Source organism: Aulonocara stuartgranti (genome assembly GCF_965226115.1).
Source record: "Aulonocara stuartgranti genome assembly, chromosome: 22".
NCBI classification, from domain to species: Eukaryota; Metazoa; Chordata; class Actinopteri; order Cichliformes; family Cichlidae; genus Aulonocara; species Aulonocara stuartgranti.
The window spans coordinates 9,138,918-9,153,088 of NC_138957.1; the positions used below are offsets into that span (position 1 = coordinate 9,138,918).

General features: G+C 41.9%; 1 protein-coding gene across 1 annotated transcript in view; it reads right to left on the reverse strand.

The window, feature by feature from the left end:
* Window positions 1-5,348: 5,348 nt before the first annotated feature.
* LOC309698204 (uncharacterized protein) overlaps window positions 5,349-14,171 on the reverse strand; it is a gene marked incomplete at its 3' end in the record, with an annotated part of 30,399 nt that continues 21,576 nt past the window's right edge. Inside the window, exons 3-5 of the mRNA XM_082520504.1 lie at window positions 12,153-12,531; window positions 11,597-11,816; window positions 5,349-5,366 (exon numbers count right to left, since the gene is read on the reverse strand). Of these exons, the coding sequence (XP_082376630.1) occupies window positions 5,349-5,366; window positions 11,597-11,816; window positions 12,153-12,531 (617 nt within the window). The remainder of the gene's footprint in view (window positions 5,367-11,596; window positions 11,817-12,152; window positions 12,532-14,171) is intronic.

A 14,171-nucleotide genomic window follows, 5' to 3' on the forward strand; every position in this document is an offset into this window, starting at 1 on the left:
TGCAGTATATGTAATTTTTGATCTTTGCAGGATGCAAACACCCATATAGAGTAGCAGCAGTTATTGCTTTTCTTCCATTTTTGGACAGTTTGTTTAGACAATTATTCATTAAGTCAAATCGGCTTTGTCTAGAACTGATGATCAAGACATATTTAGCAACTGTTTAATGCAGCAATCAAGGCAAATAGGAACACTTCACAAACATTTCATGAAACTATAGTAGAACATGTTGCGGTCAAAGAGCTGGGTATTTCCATAAGCATCTGCAAAAACCTCAGGATTGAATGTTAGCCTTGTGCTCAGAAACAACCTCAAATACCTTAGCATCTGCAATAACGCGAGCAGCTTTACATAATGCTTGCTCTCATGAAAACCAAAAGAGTCTATAGGCTGAAAAATTAGGCCTATTCTACTGATGACCACTTGAGGCTGGAACCAGAAGAGAATCAGACTTAGAGCCTCCTGCGCCAATCGGTGCATCGGGCGACAAGAGAACGCTATCGAACTCGGTCCATCCACAACACTACACACTAACTACACAAGACAACACATTAACTACACACTCGAAACACGCTAAACGTCACAAATCTCTCCCATCTCAAAACTCGCTCTCTCTGTTTTTCTGCTGTCTTCTCTCTCTCTCTCTCTCTTATCTTGCCGTCACTCCTAAAACGTCCCGTTTTTTTTTGTTTTTTTGGTCATAAGCAGAGAGTGCTTACTAGCGTTGTCCTTAGACAGTAAATGTGACGAAACTATTGAGGAAAAATGTTTATCATGACTCTGGTTTTACGTGGCCTATCAACACAATTTAAAAGCTGGTATATGTCACCTTGTTGCTTTGTCTTTAAGTGGTCATGTGATTGGCTTACCACGACTACTTTATTCTTCCTCAGTCAAACAGCAGCACTCATGCGATTGTTTTGCCCCCTTAGCTGCAGGTGTTGTGCTAGACAGTGATCCACTGGCCAGCTGGAGTTGGTTTGTTGGGGTTTGTGCCCCCCCCCCCCACACACACACGCCTTCTTCCCATTTTCACGTTAGGTTAATTGTGGAAATTGAAATTGGCTGTAGGTGAGCGTGGATGTTTGCCTGTTTTGTAATGTCCAGGGTGTACCCTATTCCTCACCTCATGACAGCCAGGATAGGCTCCATTTATATAACACAGACAGTAACACTCTATATTAGCACACATTTTTGATGCACACATTGACTTAAATGAACAGTTTCACAGACATTAACTAAGCTCATGCAATAAAAAGTGCTTCAGGAAACCTGTTGCGTCCTACATGTATTACTGCTGTAAATCCAGCTGTTAGAAAGCATTGACTGTAAAGTGTGAACCTCCTTTTATAATCTTTATACGAACTGTGACATATTCAGAGCAATGATTTCTCTCACCCTGCTGGGCAACCATTAAATTCTGATTTGATGAGTCCGGTGCCAAACGCTATATGACAGTGAACCTCTGCTGTCAGATGTCAGTGAAGTTGGGTAAAAAGATACAAACACCCGTAAAGAAAGCAGATAATTTGATTGTGTTCCACTGGTTTAGCTGTTGACATTTATTGTGGACTGGAGAAGAGGAGGCCAGAGAGGGTGCAACCAGTCTGATCACTAAACGGAGCTGTGACAAATAGCTCTGACAGTCCTGTCACTGGTGCAAACATTAAGCCACAGTGTCTGAAAGTGAATGGAGACCTGCCACGCTCCGTGTGACAAATCGTCTCAGACTGACAATTTGTCTGCCTGCTCACATACTTTCAGCTGTCAAATAATGTAGAGCCAAAGCTCAAAGATTATGGAATAAATGCCACATTTCTGTAATTTTTTTGTTTATTTTTGTTTTTGAAGTAGAACAGTATTGGGCAGAATTACTCAAATATTCTTAGTGGCACCAATGCTGAAGCTCATAGTAACTCATAGTACACACTGGGGAAAATAGTTAAATGGATATGAAATCACCTTATTGATGCAAAAATACTATTTTCTGTCTGCCAAACTATGTTAGCTTTGGCATTTTTCATAGATTCAGCAAAAGAAATTGGAGCAAATTATTTTTTTGCAGGCTTCTAAAGCACCTAAACACACTATTTAAAAGTGGTTCTTTGCTAAGTTGTAGGTGTGTATGGTTTGATAGTGTACACACAAACTGGTTCATCCCTTTAGTTAGGAAACTTAAAGAAATTCTCTGAAAATGGTCCGAACTAGATTGCTCAAGACAACTTTAATATGCTCATTTAACAATTTGCTACAAAGACAGGTGGCATTTATGCAGAGATGGGCGCGTTACTGTAATCCCATTACTTTTTTCAAGTAACAACTAAAGTAAGGGATTACTATTGCAAAAATGGTAATTAGATTACCGTTACTTTCCCGTAAGCACGCTGCGTTACTGCGTTAATGCGAGAATGTCTCATGACAGTGACGTAAGCGAGTGCGACATTTGTGACAACAGCCGTCTGCAGATCAACAATGGATAATATGGAGTGCGGGGGAGAGTATGAGTGTGCAGCGTTTAAAGCGTGGAAGTACTGACCTTACTTTGAGTTTGATTCCATAAAAAGTGACAAACACATTAGTGTCCGCTGTGCGTGGGAAGAAAACTTCTTTTTACAGCAAAAAAACCCCCCCTAAACTTCCAAGCAAGCACCGAGTGCGCTACCACGTAATGGGAAACTCACAGAGAAATCTTCCACTGACCGCTGCGGCACACCTGCACCAGGGTAAACCTCCACCTACCCAACTCCTGCTTTACAGGTGAAAATAGAGCAACAGGACCGCTAGTCTTTGATTTTATCTATTTTCTGCTGTGTTTAAAGTTTATGTGCTGGAATGTGCAGAAAATAGGTTTAAATGTTAAACAAATTTCTTCCAGTCAGAGAATGTTGCATATAATTAAATTTTGCTTGTTGGGGGATCATGATAAAACTTCATATTTACAGCCTGGAACACAAAAATGCTTTCTGTACCAGGCTGAGTACAATGAATAGTTTTGTTATAACTCATCCAGGTGGATACTGGAGTTAGGGGAAAGAGCTGGACCCAGCAGAAATCTCACGGGCCTATCTGCCTATCAACGTAATGGTAATCAGGACTATCTGACTACTATTATGTAGTGATGGGACTTCCGGCTCTTTTTAGAGATCCGGCTCTTTCGGTTCGGCTCACTAAAAAGAGCCGGCTCTTTCGCCTCCGAACCGGCTCTTCAGGTTGTTTTGTTGCTTTAATTAATTTATTATTAACAATAAATAAATAAATAAATAATAAATAAAATTATGCACAAAAGGAATTACTAATGTAAAAAAAAAGTGGTTTTATTTATATATGTTTATATATAAATATATGCGGTGGACCCTAGAGACAAAACACGCACAAACTCCAAAAAGCACATACAAACTCCAAAACACATTTCTAGCATGAACTGAACTTCCAAAACAGAGCTACCTAGATCACTTAAATTACACAATTGAGAGCATGAAAGCATATGTGTATTGTTTGTGTATTTATACACAAGCATTCATATATAGTCAAATAAAATGAAAAAAAGTTCTTTTACCTTTTACTACCACACACCATATCCGGTCGTTGGTACTTGCTGGCTTGTGTAGCCACTAGGTAACAAAAGCTCAACACTGCCCCTAGCATCCTGGAGCACTTCTGTTGTCTTTTGTACGTGTTTTGAGTTTTTATGTGCTTCGGAGTTTGTACGTGTTTTGAAGTTTGTATGTGCGTTGTCTGTAGGGGCCACCGTAAATATACTTTTATTTATTCACTCCACATAAAATGTAATAAATAAATCATATAATACAAAAATCAACTATTCACATTTCAACTTTTAACTATTTAAATTTTCAGCTTTTTCCTTTTACAAATTTAAAGTGAAAACAACACAAAACACTGCAAACCACAACACAATTAAATATAAAAGAAGATGCATATTCTCTGTCATATGGGCCTGCATGAATAAACTTTCCGAATCCTTTATCATCTGCAACTGAAAATAGTTGTGGATGATTACTAGACCTTTCTAATGTGACATTGTTGTCCCTGACTCTCTGTCTCTCTCTCCCCCTCCCGCTCTGTTCTTGTGCTACTGAGTGAAACTACCGCCCCTCCCCCTCTGCCCAGCGTAAAGCACAAGGCTCGCATGCTGAGTGAAGCGAAAAAAAATTGCGAGAGAGAGAGAGAGGGTGAGAGAAAGAAAAATAAAAACCCCACGGCTCGCGATAAGGAGCCGGCTCCCGTCGTTCACGTCAAAGACCCGGCTCTAAGAGCCATTTCGTTCGCGACTGACCCATCACTACTATTATGGCTTACTATGTGGCTTAGACCACCCTGAAGTTTCAGTTTGTGTGAGTAAAATTCTAGTTCGTTATTAATGCATTACATAGCATTAATAAGCTGATCTGTGTCTGTGTGTTGCACCCTCACAGTTTTTTGGTGTACATAGGTAACAAAGTACAGCTAACACCTGTTGCAACCATGTTGGATTCCAAAAGTTGGAAGATTTGTCCGTGGCACCACCACCAAAATATTTTTTTATTAAATCCTTGTGATTCTTCATCACTACATCATAGAAACATAGAAAATATATATCATCTTAAAAAAACTATTCAAATTAAGTCTGATCAGCAATTAGCCTAAGTCACAATTTGCTCAGTAACGCAGCATGTGTTTTATTTTTAACATGAATACAGAATACAACAAGAAAATGACAGGTTTTACATGTATGGTGAAATAACCAAGAATGATCAAAATCATTGCTGTGATGATAACAAATGTACTTTTGGCTCTATCATGCAAAGAAGAACCCCTATGTGAACATGATCAAGAAAGACTGCTGCTTTGTCTGAGGCAAAGATTTTTAAAATGGACTAGCCAAATCAAAATGTGATATCTAAATGCCACATCCTTTCAATCACAGCTAAAAGGGGCAATTCTGTTTTGTTATGACCTCTCAGTTCAAAAGCCTGCAACTATCGGTGCACAAGTGACAGTGGAAGTGGCAACTTTGACATGTGGAAAGGTATATAATGGTTTAGAAGCAAGATATGCTGTGTTATTTTAATTTTATATTTATGTTTTAGAATCAATGTTGTAATTCTACAATCAAGCCTCCCTTTAGAAGCTTGATTTACACAAGTTGCTTACTGCAGAGTTTGTTCCCTTTTCAATAGTTTATACTGGCAGTGACAGCAGCTTCAAACATTTGTCTGTGGTATACGTTGATACGAGAGAACAAAATGTATATTAGTATTGTCAGTTTTTGAATAGGAAAGGAAACCCACTCTGAAATGTTAACCTTATAATCTCTCACTCAAAATAATTAAATAAGCTCTAACGTACCCCTAGTGCTGGTCCCAACCCTGGATAAAAGGAGAGGCCTGTGTGAGGAAGAGCATCCAGAATATAATCTTTGCCAAATCAAAGGAATGGCTCATCGAGAAGATTCATAGAAGCAGTGAAGGAGGATATGGAGAGGTTTTGTGTGACACAGATAGGGTGAGATGGAGGCAGATAATTCGCTGTGGTCTCGTCTCTTGTCTTCCTCTTTGTCCTCACCTCATCAATTGTTTTCCTGCCTTGAGTTACCTTTTGTTATGCTTTACTATTGGACTTGGTTTTATCGCATTACTTTGTTAAGTAAAGCTTATGTTTTTGTTGTGTTTTGTTGGGCATTTGGGCCTTAAGCTAATGATAAATATCACCTCTTTTCTCAGTCTATTGAAAAGAAGCAGAGCTATACCTAACTCACAGCAGAGTACTTAATAATCCTACACAAAAAAAACAGGACTAGAAGCAAAAGGGGAAGGAGAAAAGTCAGCCATTAATATATGAAGATGTTATGCAGCCACCCAGAGTTTGTAATGACCAGTAACACCATCTCCTGTGTTCCTGACCCAGTGATACCCCGTGTTTCTTGATTCACAAGAAGCAGTACAAAAATTCTTCAAAATCATGAGATCAATCGGTACAAAAAAGACAATGCAGGACCCTCTCCAGAGAAGCCGCTTGACATTACAGTCACCCTCCAAGTTACGCGTCTAACACCTTTTAAAATAAAAAATGATTTCTCTTTTTTTATATGCTGTTAACCACAAACAGCCAAAGGTCATATATACAGAGAGAATCATGACATAGAGCCAGGCTTGTTACTATTACAAAAAACACTATAACAGTAACATTATTGTATGACTAAACAAAACCCAACCCAAATTTTCAGGCAGATTTTCATTTCACCTTGTGTATGTTAACCCTCATCATCCTAAAACTAACTTCAAACCAGCCATAATGTATTTGTTGTTCTTTTAAAAAAATTCTCTGACACTTTGTCAAACAGGAGACAAAAAGTGATGGCAGATATCAACATTTGTTTACTTTTTTCCCACCAAAAAGTTCTTCTTCTTACTTTTTTCAAAAACACAGTGTTGTGGTTAGGGTGTGGGGCTACGGCTGAGGTCATCACCAACAATGACTTAGGGCAGCGGTCCCCAACCTTTTTTGCGCCACGGACCAGTTTATGCCCGACAATATTTTCACGGACCGGCCTTTAAGGTGTCGCGGATAAATACAACAAAATAAAACTAGTACCGGTACCGAAAAAAAAGAAGATTTATTCATAACACACGTTAGTGAGTTAAAGATAAAAACGATAACAAAATAACACTGAAAACCGATAAAAACCCTGAAAAACATACATTTCACACCCGAGCCTCAACTTTCGCGGCCCGGTACCGGTCCGAGGTCCGGGGGTTGGGGACCGCTGACTTAGGGCACATAGAAAAGATCTGGGACTTTCTCATGCTGTAAGCAACGTCACAGATTCACTAATCACTCTCTTTCTTAATCTTTGTCTATCTATTGTTTAACATTCCGCAGCATGTTGTTTTATGACTCTCCCTTCAGTCCAAGTCAAGCAATTATTGAGTTACTTAGATAAAAAATGAACAAACTGCCCTAAATTGCAGGGAGATGGGCAACTTAACTGAAGGTCACATTTGCATACAATTTCCCACTATTGACTTATAACCTGAACAACGGAGGCTTCGCGAGGCGAGTATTCCCTCTGACAGCAGCAACATGCTTGAGTGCCGGTGAGAAAGCCCCGGGGCTGTGTAAAGGCTCCGGGTAAAGTGTTTGTCACACACTCTGAAGCTCATTTTTTTTCCCAGACAACAAGCTTTCCCTCTCTTTCAGAGTGCCACAGGCGCACACACACAAACAACAATGACAAAAAAGTGCCTCTGGTGCAGAAATGTCATGCAAATTGACTTGTTAGTAAATCTGGAGAATGCAGCTTTTGTTGCTAAGGTAGTGTTTAAAAAGGAGAAGAAAGGGAAATAGATTTCCAGCAATTCAGTACAGATGAAAAATGGGGCACTGATGGCCAGTGCCCTCCATCTCTTCTTGACACAGTTAAAGCCTGAAGTAAAACTCCTCAAGCACCTTGACTCTCAATAGAAACTCGTGATAATTCGGTTTTCTAAAGTTCTTCATAATAGAATAGTTCTTTTTTTTGGTGTCGCATCAAGATGTATTTTAGGCTTCTTGCCCCCCGCAAGCAACATGTGACCAGCTCTCATTAATTTAATCATACACTCCACCCATGGTACTTATCAGTGGGTCATGGCCCATTATAAATACAGTTTTCTCTATTCATGCACACAGTGATTCCCAGCGGGGTTGAAGAGTAAGTGATTAATTTGATTGGCTTTCCCCTCTGGCGGTACAGCCTCAGACTTGGCGAGAGTTTTGTCATTGTGCTGAGCAGATGGGAACTGCTACTGCGCTGCTGATGAAATTTTATGCAAGTACAATCTCACCTCCGTGCCGCACAATGACAAACACCTCGTCTAACATATTTTCTTTTCAGTGATAAAACACAACTGTGTAATATACTTTAATTGCTTTGCATCATGTTTACTCCCATTGAGCAGTAGATTAAAAATTATCATGAATAACAGTCATGCAAACATTTGATAAAAGGGCGTTTGTATAGGTACCAGTTACCGAGGTGATGGTAGAAATTAGAAAGAAGGCGACTGGACTTCTTTAATTATATTTATATATATTTTCATATATTTATGAATTATTTGGAACCTGTGTTTTTAGCGATACATCCTGAGCAATAGTATCATGGATAATCCACTTTGTAAGTTAACATTAAGAAGTTATTTAAAAGATATTTAGTTAAACAATTCTGTCTTTCCATGATGCTAGCATGCCTAGGTCCTATAAATCTTCAGGATACTAATGATGAGCTCATGATAACTTCATGGTACCAAGAAAAAGTTATTTTGTTTAAATTAAAAACATTACCAGTGTTTTTTAAAGATATTTTAAAGCAGCAGTCCCCAACCTTTTTGTGTGCCACCAACCGGTTTAATGCCAGAGAATATTTTCATGGACCGGCCTTTAAGGTGTCGCAGATAAATACAACAAAATAAAATGATACGACCGAGACAAAAACTGTGGTATTTTGTAAATATATATAATAATAAACGTGAATTCACTGTGTAATTGTGTAACTTTATTAGCAGCGTCCTCCTGAAATGTGCCAACAACATTGAGAGCAACAACCTCCTCCCTGCCCCTTAATGCTGTCTGGTCGCTATTTCTTTCAAAATAAGACACACAACTATAACAAGGGAAAAGACGCAGGGAAACCGAGTTAACGATAAAACCCCTGGAAACTATAAATTTCATGTATTTAAGAAATGTTATTTAAATAATGTTTTATTTCTTAATTATCTGAGCAAATTTAGGTCAGAACTAAAATGGTAAATGGCCTGTATTTGTATAGCGCTTTTCTAGTCCCTAAGGACCCCAAAGCGCTTTACACAACCAGTCATCCACCCATTCACACACTGGTGATGGCAGCTACATTGTAGCCACAGCCACCCTGGGGCGCACTGACAGAGGCGAGGCTGCCGCACACTGGCGCCACCAGGCCCTCTGACCACCACCAGTAGGCAACGGGTGAAGTGTCTTGCCCAAGGACACAACGACCGAGACTGTCCAAGCTGGGGCTCGAACCAGCAACCTTCCGATTACAAGGCGACCTCCCAACTCTTGAGCCGTGATTGCGAACTACACTATGCTCATCTGCCTTGACACCCATATGAACTTGAATGACATTCCATTCTTGATCCACAGGGTATAATATGATGTCAGCTGCAACTTTTCTATGAAGGCTTTCCACAAGGTTTAGGTTTATGGGAATGTTTGACCGTTCTTCCAGAAGCACATTTGTGAGGTCAGACACTGATGTTGGAGAAGAAGTACTGGCTTACAGCCTCCACTCTAATTCTCCCCAAAGGTGTTCTGTCAGGTTGAGGTCACGGCTCAGTGCAGTTAGTCAAGTTCTTCCCACCAGTCTTGCTGATGTATGTCTTGTCTAACCTTTCTTTGTGCGCTGGTGTGCAGTCAAACTTGGCACAGTACAGTCAAACAAGGACTGATTTCCTGGCAGCTGCCAAATACAGACTCATTGGATTCCCAGATGGAGACCTGATTTGTTATTCCAGAGAACATGTCTCCACAGCTCTAGAATCCAGTGGTGGCATGCTTTACAACACTGAATTTGACACTTTCATTCAACTTGCTGATGTAAGGCTTGAATGCAGCTGCTTCACCGTGGAAAGTCATTCCATGAAGCTCTCTACACACTGTTCTTGATCTGATAGGCACTTGGAGCTTGGAGGTCTGTAGCTACTGACTCTGCAGAATCTTAAGATAAGATAAGATAAGATAACTCTTTATTGTCATTGCACAGTCATACATAGTACAGTAGTACAATGAAATTGGAAAAACTGTCCTACGTCGGCACTACATATAACACAACACGACACGATATGACACATCACAACGTAACAAACAACACAACACAGTATATTAACTTAGTATAAAAAAGAGGAATAAGTGTATGTGTATTGCACACTGTTATTATTGCACATTAATTATTATTGCACCTTGTTATAAATATAAATATTATTGTTATCGTTTTAAACATAGTTACCTCCCCCTAAAAAGTCCAGGGAGGTATCCAGTCAGGTCAGCTATTTACATTGATCAGGGCTATTGCCCTGTTGTAAAAGCTGTCCTTGAGTCTATTTGTTCGGGACCTCAGCAGCCTGAACCTCCTGCCAGACGGCAGCAGCTTAAACACCCGGTGTCCTGGGTGTGTGCAGTCCCGTAGGATGCTGCGTGCCCTCTTGAGACAGCGAGTGCTGTACAGGTCCTTCAGGGAGGGAAGAGGATGTCCAATGATTTTTTGGGCCATGTTGATGACCCTCTGGAGTGCCTTTCTGTGTGCTGTGGTGCAGCTGGAGAACCACACACCGATGCAATATGTCAGCACACTTTCAATGGAGCAGCGGTAGAAGACGGTCAGCAGCTCCTTCTTCAGGTCCATTTTTCTGAGGATTCTCAGAAAGTGGAGACGCTGTTGGGCCTTCTTTAAGACCGCAGAGGTGTTAGAGCTCCATTGGAGGTCTGTGTCTATGTGCACACCCAGAAACTTGAAACTGGAGACCCTTTCCACGCACTCCCCGTTGATGCTGACAGGCTGCAGCTCGGACTTCCTCCTTCTGAAGTCAACTACCAGTTCTTTTGTTTTGGTGGTATTGAGGTCCAGGTTGTTGTCTGCACACCAATCTGACAGCCTCTGAACTTCAGCTCTGTATGCAGTCTCATCTCCCCCTGAGATGAGCCCCACCACAGTGGTATCATCTGCAAACTTGATGACTGTGTTGTCTGGGTGGGAACTAACACAGTCATGTGTGTACAGAGTGTACAGTAGGGGACTCAGTACACAGCCTTGTGGAGAGCCGGTGTTGAGGCTGAGGGCTGAGGAAAGATGAGGCCCCACTCTAACTCTCTGTACACGGTCTGAGAGGAAGTCTCTGATCCAGCGGCAGGTGGTGGAAGGAAGTCCAATTTCCAGCAGTTTATCTATTAGTCTGTCCGGGAGTATCGTATTGAAAGCAGAGCTAAAGTCAACAAAGAGCAGCCTGGCGTAACGGCCCTGCACTTCCAGGTGAGAGATGGTGGTGTGGAGCGTTGTAGCAATGGCATCTTCAGTTGATCTGTTAGCTCTGTATGCAAACTGGAGCGGGTCGAGTGTGGGTGGCAGGCAGGACATGATGTGACGTCGGACCAGTTTCTCAAAGCACTTCATTATAACAGGTGTTAGAGCAACTGGTCGGTAGTCGTTGAGGCTGCTAATGTTAGTACGTTTTGGCAGTGGGACAATTGTGGCTGACTTTAGGCAGGACTGGGACAGTGAAGTGTTGAAGATCTTAGTGAAGACCCCTGCCAGCTGGTCTGCACACTCTTTTAGGACCTTTGCGGTTACCCCATCTGGTCCGGTGGCCTTCCTGGGGTTCACTGCCCTCAGTGTGCGCCTCACCTCATATTCCTGCACTATGAGGCTTGGGCTGCTGCTGTCCGATGTTTTTGCTGCTGCTGCCTCTGGTCCCTTCACCTCAAAGCGTGCGAAGAAGTGGTTCAGCTCCTCTGCAAGCTGCGCGTTACCCTCAGTCAACGTGGTATTGCCAGGTTTGTAGTTGGTTAAGTGCTGAACTCCCTGCCATACCTGTCGTGAGTTGTTGGTGGTGAAGTGGTCTTCGATCCTTCTCTTGTACGCTGCCTTGGCCTCTCTGATGCCTCTTTTCAACTGAGATCTGGCTGCACTGTACTGCATACCATCACCGGATCTAAAAGCGGCGTCACGTTGCTTCAGCAGGACCTGGACCTCTTTAGTCATCCAGGGTTTCTGGTTGGAATACACCCGGAGACGTTTGTCCACAGTGACACTGTTGACACAGAAGTTAATATATGAGAGCACTGATGTTGTGTGCTCTTCAAGGTCCTGATGTTCGAACACGCTCCAGTCCGTGTTTTCAAAACAGTCCTGCAGCTGATGTGATGCACCTTCTGGCCAGGTTTTCACAGTTTTTGTGACTGGGGGGGCTCTTCTCCTAATGGGAGTGTATGCAGGGATCAACAGCATGGACATGTGGTCTGACAAACCTAGATGTGGTAGAGGGGTTGCTCTGTAGCCTTTTTGGATGTTGCTGTAGGCTTTATCCAATGTGTTTTTCCCCCTCGTTGCACATTTAATATGCTGTTCAAATCTGGGGAATACTGACCTTAAATCAGCATGGTTGAAGTCCCCAGCTATAATGTGCACTGCGTTTGGATGGGAGTTCTGCTGGTTGCTTATTGTCTTGTGCAGCTCCTCCATGGCAGAGTTAGCATTAGCATCGGGTGGTACATACACGGCCGTTACCATGACAACAGTAAACTCGCGAGGTATGTAGACGGGTCTGCACTTCACAGTCAAGTATTCCAAATCCGGGGAACAGTGGCTGTCTACAGTCTTTGTGTTTTTGCACCAGCTGTCATTGGTGTAGATGCATAAACCCCCTCCTTTGATCTTACCGGAGTGGCCGTTCCTGTCGTGACGGTGAACCGTGCGGCCTGCTAGCTCAATAGCCGAGTCCGGAATTGATGGCTGCAGCCACGTCTCTGTGAGTAATATTATGCTGCTGTCCCGTACACACTTATTGACTGCAATTTGTAATCTCAGTTCGTCGATTTTGTTGGTTATGGACCTGACGTTGGAGAGGAAAATACTCGGAAGCGGTGGCTTAAATGGCTGTTTCTTTAGCCGAGCTAGTGGACCCGCCCTGCAGCCACGCTTTTGCCTCCTTTGTTTACGTTTCCTCTTTGTCTTGCCGCTGGGAAGAACCAACCACGGAGACCCTGGAGCTCTTATTATGTCCTCCGGAATGCTGTGAAAGTGGTGGTAGTCCGATGTAATGCTCCTTGCACAGCGTAATCCCAAACTCAAAAGGTCCTGACGACTGTAGGTGGACTCTACTCGATGTATAATGATAAAAAGCACACACATCCACACAGATACACGTAGAGAAAGTAAAAAACAAAACACCGAACGTGAGGAGCAGTGAGCCGCTGCGTCTGTGCGCGCCGCCATCTTGATTAGATGGTGACCTCTGTACACTTTGCACCTCATCTACTGACCCCACTCTGTGATTTTACGTGGACTGAGTTGCTGTTGTTCCCAGTCGCTTCCATTTAGTTGACTGTGGAATATTTAGCAGCAGGGAAATTTCACGACTGGACCTGATGCTCAGCTGTTGTTTGATTTTATACACCTGTGCAATTGGAACACCTGATTTTGATGGGTGAGTGAATACATTTGGCAGTCTAATGTATTTTCATTGTTAGGGAACAGTGGAGTGTCACCAGCTGAAGGATCATAAGCCAAATTGAGACTTCAAGATAGACTGAATAACAATAAGCAAGGTTTTTATTTTAGATGATGAAATTTTTTTTAAAAAGGCAGGATTTAAATGCTCACACACGAGCTCATCAAGTGGAGTAGATACAGGACGATAGACTCAGGTCAAACCAATAAAGATAACGATACAAGGTAAGCACAAATAATACAATACAAGGTGACAAAATACCCAAATAGAACAGGAAGTAAGTAAAAAGGTTAGACGTTACACAAACACATAGCAACTTTACACTAATGGGAAGTCTGGGATAAACTAAAACACAAGGTATCAAATTGTAAACAATAAACAAACCAAGAAAAAATCTGTTCTTCTTCTTCTGCTCCTTCCTTTAGCAATCGCCACAGTGGATCACCTTTCTCCATCTCATCCTATTTCTAGCATCCTCTTCTGTCACAGAAGAGGGTTACTCTCACAGTCCCCTTTCACAACGTCTTTCACTGAATCTTCTCTGTGGTCTTCTTCTTTTTCTCCTGACAGGCAGCTCACCTTTCAGCATCCTTTGTCCAGTATGACTTGCAATGGTACCGCTTCTGCATATGTCAAAATCATCTAAGCCTTGCATCTCTGAAATTGTTACAAACTGCTCAATCTGACCTCTGATGACTCATTTCTAATCCCGGTCACTCCCAGTGAAAATGTTAACATCTTGAGCTCTGTCACCTCCAACTCAGCCTGTTGCTTTTTTGTTAGTGCTACTGTGTCTAAACCATGAATCACAGCAGATGTTTCAAACATCTTCACCCGCTCTGCGCTCTTCTTTACCTCTCTTGTGCACTGTTCATTGCTTTGGATGGTTGATCCTCTCTGTATTACAGGTATGCAATTTAGACCAATCAACTCCAT